The 21,987-nt window shown below is 45.2% G+C and overlaps 1 protein-coding gene and 1 pseudogene across 9 annotated transcripts in view; one reads left to right on the top strand and one right to left on the bottom strand.

The window, feature by feature from the left end:
- Positions 1 to 21,987, top strand: part of LOC308584834 (uncharacterized protein) — a 228,757-nt gene that overhangs the window by 173,497 nt on the left and 33,273 nt on the right. For all 8 annotated transcript variants that reach the window (XR_014007041.1, XM_081189917.1, XM_081189919.1 and 5 more), the window contains 6 exons: positions 81 to 215; positions 3,356 to 3,487; positions 4,601 to 4,729; positions 7,706 to 7,837; positions 9,932 to 10,060; positions 17,507 to 17,635. Coding sequence is in view for 7 of the 8 variants with exons in the window: in XM_081189917.1 (XP_081046043.1) it covers positions 81 to 215; positions 3,356 to 3,487; positions 4,601 to 4,729; positions 7,706 to 7,837; positions 9,932 to 10,060; positions 17,507 to 17,635 (786 nt within the window). In the remaining variant the exon portion in view is untranslated. The remainder of the gene's footprint in view (positions 1 to 80; positions 216 to 3,355; positions 3,488 to 4,600; positions 4,730 to 7,705; positions 7,838 to 9,931; positions 10,061 to 17,506; positions 17,636 to 21,987) is intronic.
- Positions 8,697 to 9,100, bottom strand: LOC308585138 (acyl-CoA-binding protein pseudogene; annotated as a pseudogene). The gene has a single exon. The product of its transcript is annotated as an acyl-CoA-binding protein pseudogene (transcript).

Raw genomic sequence — 21,987 nt, 5'->3', positions numbered from 1 at the left:
ACACTTGCAAGGAGTTACTGAATGTTGCAGTCATGAAACGATGACGAGGACCATTCAGTCTTGCATGCTTTTTCTTCCAGAGTGCATCCCTGGTTTTTACGGAGCTTCCTGTCAACAGAGGTGCAGCTGTCCTGGTTTGTCCTTGTGTGACCATGAAACTGGGAGATGCAGACAGCCTTGCCCTGCAGGCTTCTATGGAGAAAATTGCCTAAACCGTATGTACTTGGAGGCATGTTTTTTAAGAGAGAGAGAGAGAACTGAGTGGGGAACTTTTGCTTCTGCCTTTTCTTTTTAATCAGGTGTGGGGAAACCACAAGCTCACAGAGTCTTCATCTCAGGGTCACATTGGGCAAAAGATTCTTGCATTGCAGGGGTTTTGACTAGATGACTCTAGTGGTCCCTTCCAACGCTGCAGTTCTATTTTTTTTCCCCTCCAAAAAATTTATTGATTTTCCAAATTTATAACAAACATAAAAAACACAAATAACAAACAAACAAACATCCAAACTATAATAGTTCCACTTTTGTTAACATTGTTAGATGACTTCCTCAAATCCCCCTGGCTGAGTTTCTATGTATATCATTGTAACAGTTTTCCAAAACTAATTTCTCATAAAATTTACTTAGTCTTTCTTTCTTTTCATTTTAATTTCAGATATATTATTCTATAACATATAGCATATTTAAATTCTAAGCCAATCTGGTACTTGCAAGTATTTCTATTTAAGTTATCTTGGCATATTTAGCTAAATAGTCTTTAAATTTCATTCATTCCTCCTGGTACTCCTCCTCCTCCTGGTCATGGACTCTTCCGGTCAGGTCGGCTAGCTCCCAAAAGTCCATAGTCTTCATCTGCCATTCCTCCACTGTTGGCACTTCTTGTGTTTTCCAATTTTTAGCCAGCAAAATCCAACGCTGCAGTTCTATGCAATCAAAGTAGCCTCAGCGAGTCCAGGATTCTTCGTGCTTTGATAGGCCATTCTCTTATATCTCGCACACCCTGCTAGATGAGCGACTCCTCTTTGTATTCAGTTCTGCGGTGAGCCAGAAATGCTTTCCCCCTTCTGCTGGACTCGCCCTTCTGCTGTCAAGTGGCAAAGTGGAAGACCGGCAGGCGTGCTACTGTGCAGTTGAGTGGTGTGTGTCTCTCCCGGAGACCGCATCTCAAGTGATTTGCAAAGTAGTGGGGAGAAATAGATTAAAGGAAAACATGGGATCAAAAGCAAGCTGATATAAAAGTCTCATTGCAGAATGGAAGCAAAAGAACTGAAGAACCCTTATTGTGGCCATAGCCCTATCTGCTCCAGCACCCTGGTCACGCAACCAAATGGCTAACCAGATGCTGAGAACCAGATGTGCAAGCAGGTCATGAATATGCCATAACCCTTGTGTTCCAAGGAACTGGTATTCAGAGGCATATTGCCTCTGACATTGAAATACTAGTACATAGTTATTCTGGCTAGTACCGGTAATAGCCAATTATAGCTTTATCCTCCATGCATTTGTCTTAAACCCTATAGAATCCATAGGATCAGCATGGCTGTTGGACAGATGATATGTTTGTCTTTGTTGCTAGCTATGCATCAAGGGAGGGACGCGGGTGGCGCTGTGGGTTAAACCAAAGAGCCTAGGTCTTGCCGATCAGAAGGTCGGCGGTTCGAATCCCCACGACTGGGTGAGCTCCCATTGCTCAGTCCCTGCTCCTGCCAACCTAGCAGTTCAAAAGCACGTCAGAGTGCAAGTAGATAAATAGGTACCACTCCAGCGGGAAGGTAAACGCCGTTTCCGTGCGCTGCTCTGGTTTGCCAGAAGCGGCTTAGTCATGCTGGCCACATGACCCGGAAGCTGTACACCGGCTCCCTCGGCCAATAAAGCGAGATGAGCGCCGCAACCCCAGAGTCGGCCACGACTGGACCTAATTGTCAGGGGTCCCTTTACCTTTACCTATGCATCAAGGGATGCCAAGCTGCAAACAGGGCCATAAACAAGAGGAGAAAGAGACTGATGTCAGAAACAACAGGGGCACACCTAGGAACGGAAGTGGTCACTGCTGCTGGCTCCTTGAATGGGGTTGGATGAAATTCAAATGCAGGGTGGAATAAGAGCAGAACCGGGCCAGGACACTCATGGTTCCTAGATACAGCCCTGGATGGGTGCCAGAACCCTTAAGCAGAATCCCCTGATATATTTCCCCCCCCAGAAATAGTAAAAATAGTATAAAACTATGTTTTTAAGATGCTGGAATTACGTTTTTGCACAGGTTTATTTTTATATCCCATATGCAGTCTTGTCATAAATGTTCATCTATCTGTGTCATAAGTCAATAGCACTTACATTGAAAGCTGCGTGTTTTGCTTGTTTCAGTTGCGACTGTGGATGCTTTCTGATGCCTCCGATGGCCTTGTTACTATAGCCACAGTCTTTGTCTCTTTGCTTGTTTTTAATACTGTTTCGCTCGGACTTTTAGCGTGAATTGCAAACTATCACGTAATCTAAAGACCAGATGTCCAGAGGGTAAAGCTGCTCTGCTACACTCAGAGTTAAGAGGAATGTTTGTCCGGCTTCCAAAATTGAACCCCTAAAGAGATTTGAAATTCTATTCATCTACATGGATTTAGATTTGGGGGGGGGGGTTCCCTTGGAAACTTAAGGCTGCAATCATACATATTGCATGCTCTGTATGAACAGTATCTCTGCTGAGATACAGCAGCCATCTTTCCAAATGCATTTTTGTTTCAGTAAGTTTTTCCAGCTGGATGTATATGTTAAGTCTCTGCCGTGGATGTTTATTTGTATAGTTTGTTAAACCTATTATTAGTTGTTCTCTGTATCATTTCTTTAAAAATCTATTTTTACTTGCTTTGATTGCATGTTTGTAAACCACCCCAAGACTTGTGTCAAAAGTAATTCATAAATTAATATAATAAGAATAACGAGTAATCTGATCCATGGGACTTTCTTCCCAATAAACGTATGTGTATGTGTGCGTGTACACACACACACACACACACACACACACACACACACACACACACACACACAGTTAGTAGGTGACCTCCATAGAAAAGGCTGGCAAAGTGAATGTTTAATTGGTTGCTTAAAAATTAAATATTTTTGAAGCTATGTTTTGTTTTAGCAGCATGCACCACCTTGATGTTTTATGTTATAGTGGTCTAGAAATAAATTAAGGAACTGTAGAAATCACATTACTTGGAAAATGGGGACTTCTCTTATACATGCACCATTCATTTTGTTCTTAACACTGTTTCTTGTAAGACTCTGTATCAAAGATACTCTAGGCCTATCACAGTTTTTAAAAAATATATTACTGATTCCTTACACTTTGTCTTTTTAGATTGCCCTGAGGGTTCCTGGGGTGTGAACTGCCACTCTGTCTGCGAACCCTGTGAGAATGGAGGGCTGTGTCACCCAGTAACTGGGACGTGTGAATGCCCATCAGGATACACTGGGGAATACTGCAATGCTTGTAAGTCTGCAATCTTCTGTGCTTGGTGGGGGGACAGGGTAACGGAGCACAAACTTCTGTGCTTTTAAAATACAGTGGTACCTCAGGTTACATACGCCTCAGGTTACATACGCTTCAGGTTACAGACTCCGCTAACCCAGAAATAGTGCTTCAGGTTAAGAACTTTGCTTCAGGATAAGAACAGAAATCGGGCTCCGGCAGTGTGGCAGCAGGAGGAGGCCCCATTAGCTAAAGTGGTTCTTCAGGTTAAGAACAGTTTCGGGTTAAGTACGGACCTCCGAAACGAATTAAGTACTTAACCCGAGGTACCACTGTAAAATAAAACCAAGGCTGCCCATGGAACTTTGTGGGGCTTTGCAGTGGAGTGTGGGGCTGGAGGTTCTGGTGCAATCCTTGTGGAACACCCTCCCACCAGATGTCAAAGAGAAAAACAACTACCAGACTTTTAGAAGACATCTGAAGGCAGTCCTGTTTAGGGAAGCTTTTAATGTTTAATTGTATTTTAATATTTTGTTGGAAGCTGCCCAGAGTGGCTGGGGAAACCCAGCTAGGTGGGCGGGGTATAAATAAATTATTATTATTATTATTATTATTATTATTATTATTATTATTATTATTATTATTATTATTATTATTACACCCACGCTGGGCTGGCGCAGTAATTGGATCTGGACTGGGCGCAATGCCATCACCTTACTGCGGCAAGACCAGCTCAAGATCCAGCAGATCTACGGTCGGATCAGTTCAGCCCAGCTCTGTTTTGTTTTATTTATTAAATTTCTATGCTGCCTTTCATCTGAGGATCACAAGGCAGTTTACAATATAAAGCACGGAGCTTAAGATCTTAAGTTTTAAACGAATGCTCCAAAGTTTAGAAAGCCAGCGCTGACTCGCAGCTGCTGTTATGCTACCTTTAGCTGCAGCACAGCCTGGGGATGCGTAGTAAGAGGCAGGTGATTCTGCCCTGAGCTAAATGACTTTCCAGGACCTCTCTGCCCAGTGATCTGTAATGAGTGGATCATGACCACAGTTGCTCTCTTTCACGTGCAACAGATGCCTTTGTCTGAGCTGATAGATCTAAGTGACAAGTGCTGCACGCTTATCTCTTTTCAGCTTGCCCCGCTGGTTACCATGGGAAAGAATGCTTGCTGCAATGCAGCTGTCATACCGATGCTCAGTGTAATCCCGTCACTGGGGAATGCACATGCCCCCCAGGTTGGATCGGCCGCGACTGCAAGCAGCGTAAGTCAAAGCCTCCATTATCAGCACCTGCTCCTTCCTGCCGCTGCCGACGTAATCAAAATCCTAAAGAACCAGCTCGGCAGCTTCTTAGGCAATTAAACTTTCCTGCTACATGTATATATCTAATATATTCCCTGCTAATCTTCCTGCCTCTGTAATTGTGTATTTATGGGTTCGTGTAGCCTGGCTGGCTATAATCCTTAATCATGTAAGTCTAAAATGTAGAGGGCGATGGCTGGTGAAGCGGAGAGGTTTGATCGGAGAACTTTATTCCATCACTGTTCGCCAGTTCCTCCAAGCACAAGGCACAGCATTCAGACTGACAGCTGGTTCTGCGTCCCCCCCCCCCCAATTTTCACTGCAGCTTAGTTCAGAGCTAATTCCCAATGTGAGGATGTGAGACAGGGGGGAAGACGCTTGTCACAACACGTTGAGTGAATCCTGTTCTCTTGCATTAGAAAGACGGTCCCTGGGTTTGTGAATGTAAATATCGAGTGAAATTTGAATATTATAGGTGTCACAACTTGCCTGCATTGCTGCCTCATGCTGTGCTTCCCCTTTGTTTCCATGTCATCTTTTGGTGCCTTTTCATGGCCTGTTCATTTATCACATTTATCGTAACAACCCTGAGATACAGGCTGGCTCAGGAAACAACGACTTGCCCAAGGCTGCTTAACCAGTGAGCTTCATGAATAAGTGCTCTTTCACACATTAAGGAGCAACAAATACGAGTGCTCACTCAACAGAGCGTTGTAGCCAATCCGAGCTCTCTGTTGAGCATATGCATCATGCTCTCAAGCACCCATTTGTCACTGTTGAACTTGAAGGACACAATTATAAGACTATCGCCCACAAATGAAAAGTGCCACCAAGCCGCCAGCGGCGAATGGGAACTGTATCTCCTGGTCCAAGTCCAACTACTGCACACTTTTTTCTGCTTTGGAAGGTCACCGTTGAAATGCTCATTGGTCATAAGCATAAAGAGCCATCACAAGGGGATTAGACCAATTCTATCAAGGGTTAAACCACAGAGCCTAGGACTTGCTGATCAGAAGGTCAGCAGTTCAAATCCCTGCAACGGGGTGAGCTCCCGTTGCTCGGTCCCTGCTCCTGCCAATCTAGCAGCTCGAAAGCACGTCAAAGTGCAAGTAGATAAATAGGTACCACTCCGGTGGGAAGGTAAACAGTGTTTCTGTGCGCTGCTCTGGTTCGCCAGAAGCGGCTTAGTCATGCTGGCCACATGACCTGGAAGCTGTATGCCGGCTCCCTCAGCCAATAAAGCGAGATGAGCGCCGCAACCCCAGAGTTGGTCATGACTGGACCTAATGGTCAGGGGTCCCTTTACCCTTTATCAAGGGCCATGAGCTGTAATGGCTATACACCTGTTCCAGGTTCAAAGGCAGTGTGCCATTGGACATCAGTTACTGGGGAGTAAGAATGAGAGAAGGCTGCTGTGGGAAACAGGCTGCTGGGGAGTAAATGTACCATTGACTTGTTCTTCCATTCTTATAATATGGAAAACGGTTGTGAAAGAACAACTCAAGGCAAAAAGTCCTTTCACTGGCAGCTGCAGTGGACAGACGGAAATGTGGCCATCACAGATATCCTTCTAGAGGCCAGTTCATGGAGGAAAACCTTCGTAGAATCATAAAATTGTAGCGTTGTAAGGGACACCAAAGGTCATCTAATCCAGCCCCCTGCAATGCAGGAATTTCAGCTAAAGCCTCCACCCTTTTTATTTTAGTCACAGTGTTCTGTGTGTGATGCTCAGTGCTATTTTTCTAGAAAAAGAGGTGCCACAAACACCTCCCTCATTCTCTTAGAATGGGAGTGGTACCACCTAAGAGGTGCTGAAACTGAGTTCTAGCTGAAAAAAAGCCCTGGTGTTGCAACACAACTACATGAGGGGGGAAAATAGAATGGATTTCAATAGTGGGTGCATTTGGAACCAAGCACAGTCTGAATACTTGCAGGGCCTATTGACTTACTCCCACACAATGGACCCTTTCTCCTCTCTTTCTCAGAGAGGGCCGCAACAGTGATTTTAACAGATGTTCTTCCTTTAATCACCTGAGTGGCTTATAACAAAAAATTCTGGCAGTGCAGACTTGTGCATGTTCACTCACTCGTCACTTCTTCTGTGTTCTTTGCGGCTTGCTACTTAGTAAGGCCTTGTACCCTCAGCAATTTCAGATACCTAAAAACAACTGCCTTCCGCCTTGATGTTTCTGACATGGGTCTTAACTTCACAGCAACACTGGGGAGCCAGTGTGGTGTAGTGGTTAAGAGCGGTGGACTCGTAATCTGGTGAACCAGGTTCGCATCCCCGCTCCTCCACATGCAGCTGCTGGGTGACCTTGGGCCAGTCACACTTCTCTGAAGTCTCTCAGCCTCACTCACTTCACAGAGTGTTTGTTGTGGGGGAGGAAGGGAAAGGAGAATGTTAGCCGTTTTGAGACTCCTTCGGGTAGTGATAAAGCGGGATATCAAATACAAGCTCTTCTTCTGCAGCTTGAAAGCCAATTGTCCACCTCATTTTATGTTTCCCTGGGTATCATTGCAGAAGCCCCCTGAAAAGGATCTGACATCTGGCAGGAGAGATATGTCCCTTCTCCAGCAGCCTACTGGGGGTTTGGGGTGGAAGGAGCAGGGTAGTTGGGAGAGAAGGGGAGATGGCAGAGAGAGAGAGGGAGAGAGAAAGATGGCAGAAAGATAAATGGGGTAGCAGAAAGTGAGAGAGCAAAAGGGGGAGGGAGGGAGGGAGGGAGGGAGGGAAGGAAGGAAGGAAGGAAGGAAGGAAGGAAGGAAGGAAGGAAGCCACCCACCCACTAGCTTCACCAGTCCCAGCCATATAGCCCCTGACAAGGGAATGCTTCAGAGGGAAGCATTCCCAATCGCTGCTTTATAGACTCCCAAACCCAGGAAGCCTTTGCTGTTGTTGCAGGCAGCCATATAACATTCTGTATTATTTTTCAGCTTGCGGTTCCGGCTCCTGGGGACAGCTCTGTGGAAACTCCTGTGACTGCAGAAACAGTGATGGGAGCTGCAATCCGGTTACTGGCGTTTGCTTCTGCGAAGCAGGATACACTGGAAAGCGTTGTGAGCAGAGTAAGATGTGAAGCATGCCAAAGAGGAGAAGTCTCAGAATAAAGGAGTGGGAACTGTTTTTCCCGTTGTGTGCTTATAGGAAAGGGTCCAGCTGGTTTATTTTTGTTGTTTTTTTAGGCTGTGGGGAAGTCTACTTGGGAGGACTCAGATTTCAACCTCTGTATAAGCATTTGCTTAAAATGTGTACTCCAAGAAGGAGTCTGTTTTCATAGTTGTTTGGAAGGAATAGCTAGCCTGACCATTAGACTTCATGTCTGGATGATCAAAATGCTTTATTTTTTGCATCCTTGGTTCCCCAGTGTACTCTTGGGCAGTTAATGCCTGCATTTATCCATTTCTGTTCTTTTTATCTCTAGGCTGTATTTCAGGACAGGAATTTGGCATAGCCCTCCCTATCTGGGTACTATTCGAAGGTTTTTGGACTCCATCTCCCATCAGCCCCAGCCCACATGGCTAATGGTCAGCGATGGTGGAAGTTGTAGTACAAAACATCTGGAGGGAACTAGGTTAGGGAAGGCTGGCCCCTTTATTGCCCAGTATGGGCATTAAGATCAGCAACTGGAACCTGGTTAGTTCCGCCGCAGCCTGATGATTATTGGCCTCTGGTAACACAGAGGTAGGCTTTTTCACTGTTGGCGGCAATGTTGTGGAAGGCCCTCCATGCTGAAATGCAAGGGGCTCCATCAGTATTGGCATTCCACCGTATCTTGAAGATACAAGTATTCCCTTCTACTTGGAACCTCCTTATTTATTTTTATTTTTTGAATTTGATAGTGTTTATTATACAAACCATTAGAAGTAAATTTACACAGCTATTAATTATAGAAAGTGGCATCAAGTCTTGGCACTGCCATACTGAGTAACACAGTTTAAGTTAGTAGAGTAAGGCAGGATTCCATTTTAAGGCATGCAGGAAAGGGGTTTATTGCATTCCATATTTTTCCTTCAGATATTCCACTTTTTAAATATATGCTTTCATTGCATCTTCTTTGGACATTCCTTTCAAGGAATTCCAGGTGTCCCACTTGGCCTTGCTTTTGAAATCAAGCATTCCAGGACGGTCTGTCTTTACATCTCCAACTGTGGCCTGCTTGTAATGGCTGTAGATATCCGGCATTTCTTGATCTGTTGGTTGGGTCTTCAGCTTCTTGACTTCTTCTGCAGCTTTTTCAAACTCTGCCTGTGCCATGGTTGCAGAAGCGTGCAGCGACCTCCTCCCGATGCAACAAAAGGGTGAACTGCGCCCGTTCTTGGAATCTCCTTATTCAACTGCTTTAGTGTTTTGCAATTATGCGTGAATATTTTTTAGCTGATTTTATACTTGTAAATGGTTAAGATGCTACACTGGCATGATGTGATATGTAAAGTAGTAAACAATCTCTATCCCTACATTTAGGAATGGAAAAACCTTACTGCCTTTCTTAGGGAAGCCTCTCAGGAGGCGGAGATACCCACCCAATTGTGCATTTTCTACCACATTGGCCCGAATACAAGTCGCACCCGCAAATAAGCCGCACCTTTAAACTTCAAGGGGGGGAGACAATACCTGAATATAAGCCACTCCCTTAAAATTGGGTTACAGGCTGCGGTTGGTAGAATTGTAACTCTGAGCCAGTTTAAGCCTTTGATCTTGCAAGCCCACAAAAGTTACCGTACAATCGCTAAAATTGCAAACCGTTATTCAATTGCTACAATTCCGCAGGCACTCAAGGTTGCAAATCGGCAATAAAACATTTTTTTTGTTCCCTTTTACCGTATGTCTGTTTCAGCAGCGATATCGTAAAAGCCATTTTTTGTAAGGTTGAGAATATAAGCCGCACTTTAACTTTTCACGGTCGGAATTTGGGGGGGAAGTGCAGCTTATATTCAGGCCAATATGGTATTTTGCCTGGGCTCTCTCTGAATTGCAGTAGCCACAAAGGTGCACAGTTATTCTCCATGCTTATTTGAAAATCAATTTCTGTAAAAGCAAATTATTATTCCCCCCCCCTCCTGCATGCATAGGCAGCTGTTTAAACTGATCAAAGAAAAGTCAGGATTGATATCTGTGCCTGATTTTCGCCCGAATGCTTGTCTCTTGTTCTCTGTACACAGGATGCCCCAAGGGAACCTTTGGCCTGAGTTGTAAACATAGCTGCCAATGCAAAAATGGAGCGATCTGTGACCACATGAGCGGAGCCTGTACTTGTACAGCTGGCTGGATGGGAACCTTTTGTGAGAAAGGTATTTCTTGCTCCCTTCTCTGTCCTCCCCTCTGTCTTCTTCCTTCCTTCCTTCCTTCCTTCCTTCCTTCCTTCCTTCCTTTCTTTCATCAATGCATTTCTCAACAGCGACGTTTTCTGCAGATTTTCAGTCTGTTGTAAAGATGTTATTGATTAGCTCAACAGCCTAGGATAATTTACCAGCTCAGTGATGTACTTGGTAAGACAAAACAGGCCCATTCTCTTAATGGTGGTTAAGAGGTCAGGATCACATCCGGGGATTGCGTGCAGAGCTCCTCCTTTCCTCTAGTTTTTACCCATGGCATTAAAACCTAAGTTAGCAGCAGCAAAAGAGAACCTTTTTTGCCCCTTTTACCAGGATTGTTTAACTAGCTTCACACCCTGGTTAAGTGGAGATTTACCAGCCGTTTATATTAGCGCTGTCCTCAACAGCAGATAAAACAGGAGTGGGCAGAGGAGAGGCTGCAGAAAAGGAGCAGACAATTCCATGGGCAACACAGTAAAGAGACTAATTTAGCAACCCCATGCATCTATTTTATCGTAAGAAAGCCCCACTGAGTTCAAGGGCTTTTACCCCCAATTCATTGTACACAGGATTGCAGCTTGAGCCTCTTTGGCACTGTGGGTTAAACCACAGAACCTAGGACTTGCTGATCAGAAGGTCGGCGGTTCTAATCCCCGCGACGGGATGAGCTCCCGTTGCTCAGTCCCTGCTCCTGCCAAGCTAGCAGTTCGAAAGCACGTCAAAGTGCAAGTAGATAAATAGGTGCCGCTCTGGCGGGAAGGTAAACGGCTTTTCCATGCGCTGCGCTGGTTCGCCAGAAGTGGCTTAGTCATGCTGGCCACATGACCCGGAAGCTGTACGCCGGCTCCCTCGGCCAATAAAGCAAGATGAGCACCGCAACCCCAGAGTCGGTCACGACTGGAACTAATGGTCAGGGGTCCCTTTAACTTTACCTGACCTTTAAAGAGTTACCCTTTAACAGTAGCTTCCACACTCATTCCCAAGAAGCTCAGCAGCAGTCAATGAGAAGATTGGTGATGGCAGGCAAGCTTCTTTGAAAGACAGCTTGCCACAATTACCTGTCTTCCCTTGCAATGCACAACAGGGTTGTGGGGGGGCTGTTTTCAGCCCAAGGGCTCCGTTGACAGCTGGGATAGCTCTGTTGGTGGAGCAAGAGACTCTTAATCTCAGGGGCGTGGGTTTGAACCCCACGTTGGGCAAAAGAGTCCTGCATTGCAGTGGGTTGTAGTAGATGACCCCTTTGGTCCCTTCCAACTCTCTGATTCTTTGTTCTATATTCGCTTCTGGAGGCCATATGCCGGGGCGAAAAGGGCCAGAGTCGAAAGAGGGCAGAACAGCAGTACAGTAAGCTAATTTCTACACAGAATCGCAAACCCCCCTGCATCTTCCACCCAGGATTCATGATCAGAATTCAAGGACATATTCCAGCCAGGCAAAAACACCCCAGCTGGGTGGGAAGTGGTGCTGATGAGAGGCATGGCCCAGGAAGAGATGGTGTGTTTGGGGAGCATGGTGTGGGAAAGCCTCTCCTCTTAACAGAGGTGAGGGGTTGTGAGCGGGAGCCGGTTGGCCTGTCTGCAAGGGGGCATCTTCGGCCCCCTGCGTCAGCTTACCTGGCTGCCGCACCGCGCCCATAGGCCAGCCAATAGGGCTGGCTTGGGGGCAGGGTTTAGCCTCATTCAAGCAGCCGCGGCAGCTCCGTGCCCTCATTGTGAGCCCAGAAGATGATGGATCACCCACCCACCCTCCTATGCTTCTGACCTAGGGACGCAGGTGGCACTGTGGTCTAAACCACTGAGCCTAGGACTTGCCGATCAGAAGGTCGGCGGTTTGAATCCCACAACAGCGTGAGCTCCCGTTGCTCGGTCCCTGCTCCTGCCAACCTAGCAGTTCGAAAGCACGTCAAAGTGCAAGTAGATAAATAGGTACCACTCTGGTGGAAAGGTAAACGGCGTTTCCGTGCGCTGCTCTGGTTCGCCAGAAGCGGCTTAGTCATGCTGGCCACATGACCCGGAAGCTGTACGCCGGTTCCCTCGGCCAATAAAGCGAGATGAGCGCCGCAACCCCAGAGTCGGCCATGACTGGACCTAATGGCCATGACTGGACCCTTTACCTTTACCTATGCTTCTGACCTTGCTATGGACTTTGGTTGGTTGCCCTGGTTGCCCAGGTAGGAATTTTTACCCATTGGGCAAATTAGCACCAGCCTCATGGTTTTTCGCCTACCTTGTAGCAATTCGTCACAACTTTTGGGTATTGGCAGTTAGGTATATGTGTTGTGTGTTAGAGGGTAGGTTATTGCCATCACCTACCCTCCCCTTGTTTGGGTATTCCATTAAAGGAATCTGGTGGTCGTGGATCCTGTCTGATGCCCTGCTGGTGGCTAGGGCCATGGCATGACCCCCAGTGACATCAGGGGAAGCTTCCAGTTGTATTTGCATCAACAAGCTCCTCCCACTGGTTGTTAACCTTCGGATGACTCCCTGCTGCGTGAGGTGGAGTCATGTATAGATTGTTTGATCCAATGGCTAAGCCAATACCACTCACATGCTGTAACCAATAAAGCTGTGGCCGCCTTTAGCCCATTAACCTTAAATACATGTGTCCTTGTGTCTTATTTATTTATCTCAAGTGGGTGGCGGGTCCACAACTCACAAAGAGTCAAAAGAACACGGTAATAGAGAGCTGGAGAGCCCTTAGGTTTTCCAGCCCAGATGTAAAGCCACATGGAAGGGTTATATCCTGCATCACAGTTCATACAGGGTTGTAGTGAGGCCTAGCAAATGGCGTTGGGAATGGACACATCTATTAATGGTCTGTTGTTGCTTTTTCTGCATGTTTCACCCGGCGTCTGATTTCTGCATTGATCCACAGTTGTTGTTGTTGTTTTAAAAAAACATTGTCTCAGTGTACATATTTGAATACGTTGTGTTTTTTTCTCTTTAATATACTAAAACTGCCAAGAACTGGTGCCACAGCATTTGGAGAAGGGCAAAATCTGCTGGAGAGCAAAGTTATGATCCTCAGTAGGGGTCTGAGTAGTGTGCATCGTAGCAAAAAAAATATTTTAAGAAATGCAGAGATGGAATTATTTGCAGCTTCCCTACCTGGCATCTGATGTGAACAGACTGTGAACTCTTAGGACCCCTGGCAGAATGTTCTGCAACTCAGTGGGACTCCGCAGAATACGCATAATAGTTCCTCAGTGGGGACGCTTGGGGAAGTAATTCTTTGCAAATTCTGATACAAAATTGACCCTATCTGTAGGTCTGCAGACTAATATGCAGAACTAGGTGTTGATATAACGTTGCAGTGCAATTCTTGGCTTTAAAAAGAAGTACCAAAATCATGTCAAAATGTGTATTTTAGGATATAACACACATGGAATTGCATGCTTTGCAAGAAAACACGAATTCTTTGCAGATAGATGTGGAAGCAGGATAGAGTATGTGCAAAGCATTTGAGAGAGTTCTAACTCCCACACTAAATCTATTGTTCTTGTTATACTTTGTAAGGCAAGTACATAAGGAGAAATCAAATGCCTGTGTTTTAGTATCTGAGCAAATTGTAATTTTTGTGTGTGTACCTGTGGTGCCCTCTAGTGGAAACGAGGCCAATTTGCACCTTTGACGAAAAATACTCAGGCAGCTCTTTGTTTCCCCTAGGATACAAAATAAATAAATCTTAACACCAGCAGTATCACAATAAACTTTATTCAGCTCAAGTGAAAAACAAAAAAGCAGTGAGCTAGCCTGCCTGTTCCTTATGGCCAAAGTTTTAAAAGACAAAGGAGAAAAATAAGTTGCTGGTAGGAATGAGGAAGAAATTTGTTTCACATCACATGCAAAGATAGAATCATAGAATCATAGAGTTGGAAGAGACCACAAGGGCCATCGAGTCCAACCCCCTGCCAAGCAGGAAACACCATCAGAGCACTCCTGACATATGGTTGTCAAGCCTCTGCTTAAAGATGAGCTTACCTACTTTGGGATTTACAGATGCAGGGAGCAATTTCAGAAGGGATCAAATAGTTGGAGCCCTCCTGTTTCAGCAGTCATATTCCTTTTTGGGGAACAAAACGAAGGAGAAGCCATAGGGTGCCACCGCCTGATTGTGGTGTAATGCTTAGAGCAGCCTTTCTCAAGCTGTGGGTCCCCAGATGTTGTTGAACTACAACTCCCATCACCCCTAGCTAGCAAGGCCAGAGCTCAGGGATGATGGGAGTTGTAGTCCAACAACATCTGGGGACCCACAGGTTGAGAACCGCTGGCTTAGAGTGTCAGACTAGGACTTGGAAGGCCAGGTTCAAATCCCCACTTAGCCATGTTGTTGTTGTTGTTTGGTCGTTTAGTCGTGTCCGACTCTTCGTGACCCCATGGACCAGAGCACGCCAGGCACTCCTGTCTTCTACTGCCTCCCGCAGTTTGGTCAGACTCATGTTAGTACCTTCGAGAACACTGTCCAACCATCTCGTCCTCTGTCGTCCCCTTCTCCTTGTGCCCTCAATCTTTCCCAACATCAGGGTCTTTTCCAGGGAGTCTTCTCTTCTCATGAGGTGGCCAAAGTATTGGAGCCTCAGCTTCACGATCTGTCCTTCCAGTGAGCGCTCAGGGCTGATTTCCTTCAGAATGGAGAGGTTTGATCTTCTTGCAGTCCATGGGACTCTCAAGAGTCTCCTCCAGCACCATAATTCAAAAGTGTTGATTCTTTGGCGATCAGCCTTCTTTATGGTCCAGCTCTCACTTCCATTCATCACTAGTGCCAGAACAGGATAGGTAAACACTGTTAGGGGTTGGGGAACATGCTCAGTGGTCTTGCTGCTAACATTCCTGGAGGCACCATCTGCAAGCACGCCATTCCCATTCCATTCCAAGTGTCTCGATTTTCCAGGGACATTCCCAGAATTACAAAAGCCATCCCGGCTCCTGATCTGATCCCAGAATGTCCCCATTTTTCCTGCCAGGGCTGCCGCCTGCCAAGCTCAAAAAGGAGGGTGAGCCGGCGTTTGTCCCAAATGGCAGCGGCAGTGAAGGAGCATCCCATTGCCTCTCCATGGCCTCGGAGGGGAGAGGTGGCTATCCCTGAAGCCTTTGGAGCGCAGCAGGAACTCGCGCTCTGCTCCGAAAGCTTCGGGTTCCTTTCGCTGAAGCCGGGAGAGCAAGACTCTCCTGGCTTCAGCAGAGAGGGAGAGCTGCGCAGTGCCCCTTCAGCCAAGCGGGAGGAGAAATGGAAGGGGCTCCGTTTCTCCTGCGGCTTCGCTGAAGGGGCGCTGAGCAGAGAGGGGGAGAAATTTTTTTCTTGTTCTCCCCCTCTAAAACAAGGTGCGTCCTATGGTCGGGTGCGTCCTATGGAGCAAAAAATACGGCATATCCTGCCTTTCTCCCAAGTACTTAACTGTGATCTCCCACAACACATGGGGTGAATAGAAAAAGAGAGCCTAACTCCCCCTCCCCCTCCCCAAAATGTTTGGCGCAAGTAAGAAAATTTACCATATGGGAGCCTGTTAAGGTTGCCATGATTTCAACCAGCCACCGCAGCTATGCCATAAACAGGAGCTTTGATGTGTCAATGTTTGCAGGTTCTCTCCATGCAATTAAAAAATCACCTGTTGATTTGTGCATATTAAGTTGCAGTTAAAGACACAGGAGCAGACCATGATGGAGTGTTACTTGTTTTCTTTATTATTTATTTAATATGGTTTTATTGATTTGCAATATACAACAATTACAGAAAAAGAGAAAAACATACAGAAGCAAAAATTCAACTTTCCCCACTCCAGCACGGATCAATTTAGTTAAGTCTGTGATTTCAGTAGTTGCCATTCTTGAGGGTAATCAGTAAAGGATTTTATAAAAGGATGCCATATTTCAACAAAATCATCTACACCATTTGTATTATTCAGTGTATGTAATCTCTTGGTTAATTTTTCTGATACAGCAATGGGCCATATATTCTGTTTCCAATGAGAGATACACAGATCATAGGATCACAGAACTGTAGAATTGGAAGGTACCCCCCCCCCAAAAAAAAGCATCCATGACAGACGGCCTTCCAACCTCTGCTTAAAAACCTCCAAGGAAGGAGGCTCTGAGGAAGATATTCCAATCCTTTTCAATTCTGTGGCATTAGTAGGTGTGCTGCTACCAAAAGAAAAGTAATTGGTTCTTCATAACAAAGGTCAGATTTCTTTAAAAATAGTTAACAATTCCAAACCTGGGGTACATTTCACATGTCATGGAAATTCTACTCAGTATTGATCCAGAGCAGATTCCAGCATATAGTGAGCAGAGTAAAAACTTAAACACGTTGCAGGATTCCCAAAAAATAGACCAGAGGCAATTAATATTTCATCCAGCAGAGCTTTACTGCTACTGAAGGCAAATGAGCATAATGGTCACAAATCCAATACATTCAGGATTGGCACTGTCCATAAGAAATCCAGTTGCAGCAGACTTAACTTAAACCTACAATAACTTATAGTAAGTCTAAACTTTAACACTAAGCATACTATGTACAGACCACCACACCAGAAGGAAAAGAGATAGAAAGAGACAGTGAAACCCAGGCTCGTTCTGGCCTTACTTTTATAGTCAGCATGACCTTGACAGAAGAGATAACAGAACCAGTTTAAGCCAGCTGTACTCAGCTTCTCTGAAGGTATAACCCAAACATCACGAACCTTCTGCTTGCTTCTTTCATGCGGAGAAGCTTCCAGAACCCTCTTGAATTAATTAGAATAGGAAAGATCTCTATACATCAGATCAATGCTTTCTGTCCTAAGAAATGCAAACTGACACATTTCACATGTATTATAGCTTATTTCTGTAAATACCCTCTCCCAGAAGGGCTTTATATGTTCACGCATCCACCACATGTGAAATGTTGTACCTATACTATTGTGCCCTCTGCTGGAGTTTTACTTGTTTTCTTTATGGATGATCTGTTGGAAACCCTAGAGCTTAACATGCTTAATTGATGAGTAATTCACTGGCATGGTCACAACACACTATCTCCTGGACTTCCTTTGAAACACTGTGGATTGGGTTGGAGTGCTGATCTCATTTGTGACCCATCAAGTGAAATGTCTGACTAGTGTATTGTGTTCAGCATGGTGGGCCATGACTGTATCAGTATCTGACTAGACGTTCCGTGCTGTTCTTTCAGCAGCATAATTTTCTGGCTAGCATCAAATATGTTATTTATACATTTTCATGCTGAGGGAGGCCAGTTTTACAGTCCAAGCACCGCTTTGCCTCCGGTGCAAGAGACAGACTCTTGGATCAGCTCTTAACTAAAACGTAAATGTGTGCATTCCCCTGTTACTTCCTAAAAGCTCTGTTTCGGGGAAGGCGAATATTGCTTGCCAGATAGATAGATGTATACACAAACGAGTATCACCATCTCATCATTTTCCATCTTCAGCTTGTCCAGATGGCTTTTTTGGGCTGGACTGTCACCAGGTGTGCGACTGCAAGAATGGAGCTCTCTGCAATCACATCGATGGAACCTGCCAGTGCCTCCCTGGCTGGATCGGGCCCAGCTGTGAGCAAGGTTTGTATACTAATGAGAAAGCGTCTCTCTAAATCTCACCAAACTCATCCGTGTGTGCATACCAGATCTGTGTGCAGATGCATATCTGTGGGTGCAGCGTGATTTATGCAGAATGATTGTTTGCATGCAAGCACCATGATTATACATCATATTTTGCATGATTTGGAGGGGGGGCATTCCCCTCCAAGAGCTCACCCGTGGAACCTGAAATCTTCATTTTTGTGCTCCTCTCCAGTTTAATAAGCAGGCTGCAAGATGCTGGGAAGACGATGAGCAAGTTAACTTTGATGTGTATGTGCTGTTGCTTATGCGTGCATAAAACACTTGACAACAGCTGTAGAGTATATTTCTTCCTTTTTTACATAAATAAAAAATAGCAAGGGTTGATTCATAAGGTTATGATGATTCAATTATTGTATGATGGTCTAGCTATTTGAAATTATTACCACATGTTGGCTGCAACAGTTGTCTCCTACATTTTGCTAATCCCCACATCCACGGGTTATCCAAATCTACTTCCATGGCAATAGAGGGGGGAGGGGTCAATTGAACAGCAGATAATCCCTTGGCGCATTGGCTTTGAAATCACAGTATGCTGGGATCTGAATGGAAATGGGTTGTGGGAAGGAATATTGGATGCAAGCAACTCTTTAGCGATCACAGCAGATAGATCAGTTTCATAATCCAGTTCCACATGGATCCAACAGTGTGGCGATTGTGCAAATCAATCTCTTCCGTGGAAGATCTTCGTCTGAATTTATCATTTGATGTAGACAGAATGTAACAATAACACTTCTCTTCTGCAATAATTTGCTATGCTTATTCTGTTGATGCATTCTCTTGATGGACAAGTTTAGCTATGGCCTTTCCTATACAAAAAAAACCAATTAAGCATTTGCCATACATAAACAATGGAGAACAGCTGGATCCTCCAAGGTAAACATTGCTTGCAACTGAGGCACAATGCCCGCCGAGTTGGTGTTGTGATTCGGCTTGGCATGTTTGGTTGCTGCTGTGTGCAAAAATTTCTCTGCCAGAACTTGCTTCTGTCATTACAGAATATTCAACAAAGCCATTATGCCTCTGAGAAATAAGTGGATCAAGGGAAAGATTAAGGCTTTATCACTTACTGCCCCATCCTGTAGTAAGAGCATGAGTTCTTGCAGGCTCAAACCAATGCACCTGATGTATTCATAATGGGTTTGCAGCTAAAAGGCATCAACACTGTGCCCTACTAGCAAAAGCTCTGTACCCCTCCACAGCAACACCTACCGAGAAAAGGGTATAATAAACTGGTCATGCTGTGCTCCATTGGTGCCAGGCAAAGCAAGTTTACATCCATTTTTTTATAGAAGATAATTCACAGTAATAGATAGATTATATATAGACATGCAACCAAACGTGCCCCATATCAGTCTCTACAGCCACAGCAGGTGGCGTAACCTTCCGACAATTTGACTTCACCCCCAAAGGCACAATCCTCCACTTGTCTCCCGAGACAGACGGATGCTGGCAACAATACAGAGATAGAGATATATGATTACAGGTCCGTGATAGAAGAGCACGTGTTTTGCATGCAAAAGGTCCCGAATGCAGCTTTGGCAGCATCTCTAGTTAAAAGGAACAGGTAGCAAGGGATGTGAAAGACCTCTGAGATGCAAGAGAGCCACTGCCAGTCAGAGTAAGCAGTATTGAGCTAGGTAGACAAATGTTATAAGACAGTTTCTGGCATTTCTGTTTGCATTGAGTTTGTAATTAGCATTCTGAGTCCAAAGGGAGGGGTATGCACCAGGACTTTATTTTTATTTTTAATCCTCCTCCTAACTTATTCCTGAAGGTGGGGTAATGGACTGCTGGCAGAAGGAAACATCACTGCCTTCCCTCTCCTTGAACAGCTATGTGTTGTTGTTGTTTAGTCGTGTCCAACTCTTCGTGACCCCATGGACCAGAGCACGCCAGGCACTTCTGTCTTCCACTGTTTCCCGTAGTTTGGTCAAGCTCATGCTGGTAGCTTCGAGAACACTGTCCAACCATCTTGTCCTCTGTCGTCCCCTTCTCCTTGTGCCCTCCATCTTTCCCAGCATCAGGGTCTTTTCCAGGGAGTCTTCTCTTCTCATGAGGTGGCCAAGGTCTTGGATTCTCAGCTTCACGATCTGTCCTTCCAGTGAGCACTCAGGGCTGATTTCCTTAAGAATGGAGAGGTTTGATCTTCTTGAAGTCCATGGGACTCTCAAGAGTCTCCTCCAGCACCATAATTTGAAAGCATTAATTCTTCGGCAGAACATCTATGTAGCCCAACCTTTATAATGGGTAGAAAACTGGATCTGGCTGGTAGGCCAGATCCTTAACTCCACACACAGCCGTGGGTCAAGTACCATGCCACCTTTCAATCACTTGATGTCGCAAAGACATCAGGTGACACTTTGTCTATCTGCTTGTTTGGTTGCAAGTTGCTCTGGGTTGCTCTGGGCAATAGAAAGTGACTGAAAAGATTCAGTGAGTGAATGGATGAATGAATGACTGTTTGCCAAGTTTAGTACTTTCCCAAGTGCTGACTGTCAACTGATCAGTGGTGCCTGCAAAGCCCCTTCCTTCCAAACCCTGCCTTTTCCTGACCCACATCTGACATCATACATAACATCAGGTCTTAGCATCATATAATTGGAGGGTTGGAAAGGGACCACGAGGGTCATCGAGTCCAACACCTTGCAATGCGGGAATCTTTTTAGTCATGTAGGGAAGTTGCCAGAGCCCAACTACTTGGAATCAGTGCCGCCATCTTGGTTCCTCCCTGGTGCAAGGCCCATTTAAGACATCATCAATGAGCATGAAGGCATTATTGATGCCACCCTGGGCTCCTTCAAGCAGAAGGGTGGGAATATAAATTAAATAAATAAATAAATAAATATTGCCCCTGACTTCTCCAAGCTGTACACAAATAAATGTGCTACATAAGCTTTAACATGAAAGGTCAGGAGACCAGCAAGCTCTTTAAGTCAGTGAACCTCTTGCCCCAAATTGGCCATCTCTACACCACTTGCCCCAAGAAAGAGTAACAGCACCTTCCCTAGGCGAAGGTCTCCAAGGGCTCCCAAAAAACTGAAGGCAGCTTTGTAGAGTGCAGAGCACAAATTCTCTTTCTCCGTATTCTCCATGTAACAGAAGCCATTATGTGGCCTTGTTTCCAAGCTTCCAGCAGGTAACAAACACTTAAGAACGTTGTCAGGTTTTCTTCCTTGGTGGTGAGGGCCGGAACCTCACTTTTAAAAACCGTTTGACTTGAAAGCTCATCACAGCACACCACATTCTGCAGTTGCTCAGTGGACACTTTACTCTCATCATTTGTTAGCAGAGCTACTCAAGAGGAAGGTTCTTCACCTCTGTAGCTGCCCTCTAGGTTTGGTGAAATATGAGCCTATTGTGTTACCTTGTATAAGAGCCCAGGCTGTTACCAAATCAGAACGGTGATAACTTTTCTTCAGTCACAGACCATTTGCTGTGACTTTCCAAACATTTGTGAAGTTAGCAATCAATCAGCTTAGTCTTTGACTGATGTTTCTGGACGATTTATTTCATTTTATTTTTTAAAAAGGCCCTGCAAGCTTTGTTTCTACATATTAAGTTTAATTAAGAAACAAAACCCTTCATCTTAAGCCATGCCTGTCTCCTTCATCTTCCCACCAAAGTGTACTGTACTCATATCCAAAACACACTATTTGTCCTTGCGTGATGGGACCATTAAAGCTTTCTGCACCACCTTTGATTTATTTTGTGCACTAGTTAAGGTGCCACAGTCTTTGCAACTTCGTTTGCCTCCGAGTTAAAGGGATAAGGTCAAACAACAATGCAAAGAAGGTAGCCCCCTTTGCCTCTTAGCTAAACAATGAATCATCGCTTTGATTTAAAGACTGGCCAGTAATGCCTTGTAATACACGGGTGACACTGCTGGTTTTTTCCAAAGGTTGCTATTAAAGCGGTCGGGTGATGGCTCGCATCCAGGTCCTCTGGCAGCGCACGACAACATCGTATTTATATGCAGGCCTCGCGGTGCCGGGTGATGGAGAGATCTTCTCCTAAGAGAGAAGTAAAAGGTTTGGAGGGGAGCGCAAGACTGGCGCATAATTGAGACAGAAATTGATTTGCTCTAAGACTTAATGCTATTAAAAGCCGCTGGCTTAGGGAGGCTGCTCGGCGTGAATGAAAAAGCTTTTCAAAATTATTGATAAGGGAGGATGCAACCCATCTGCTGAGAACTTGCCAACAAGCGGGAATAAAATAAACGAGCCCCTTTTGCTCGGTTAGCAGGCAGAGGGCACCAGCACCTACAGGGTGAGTCTGAAGCACTGAGGCAA

The sequence above is a fragment of the Podarcis bocagei genome (genome assembly GCF_964188305.1).
Source record: "Podarcis bocagei genome assembly, chromosome: 4".
In the NCBI taxonomy this organism is placed as follows: domain Eukaryota; kingdom Metazoa; phylum Chordata; class Lepidosauria; order Squamata; family Lacertidae; genus Podarcis; species Podarcis bocagei.
The sequence above is the reverse complement of the archived record's forward strand: the minus strand, read 5'-3'. Positions and strand labels throughout refer to the sequence as shown.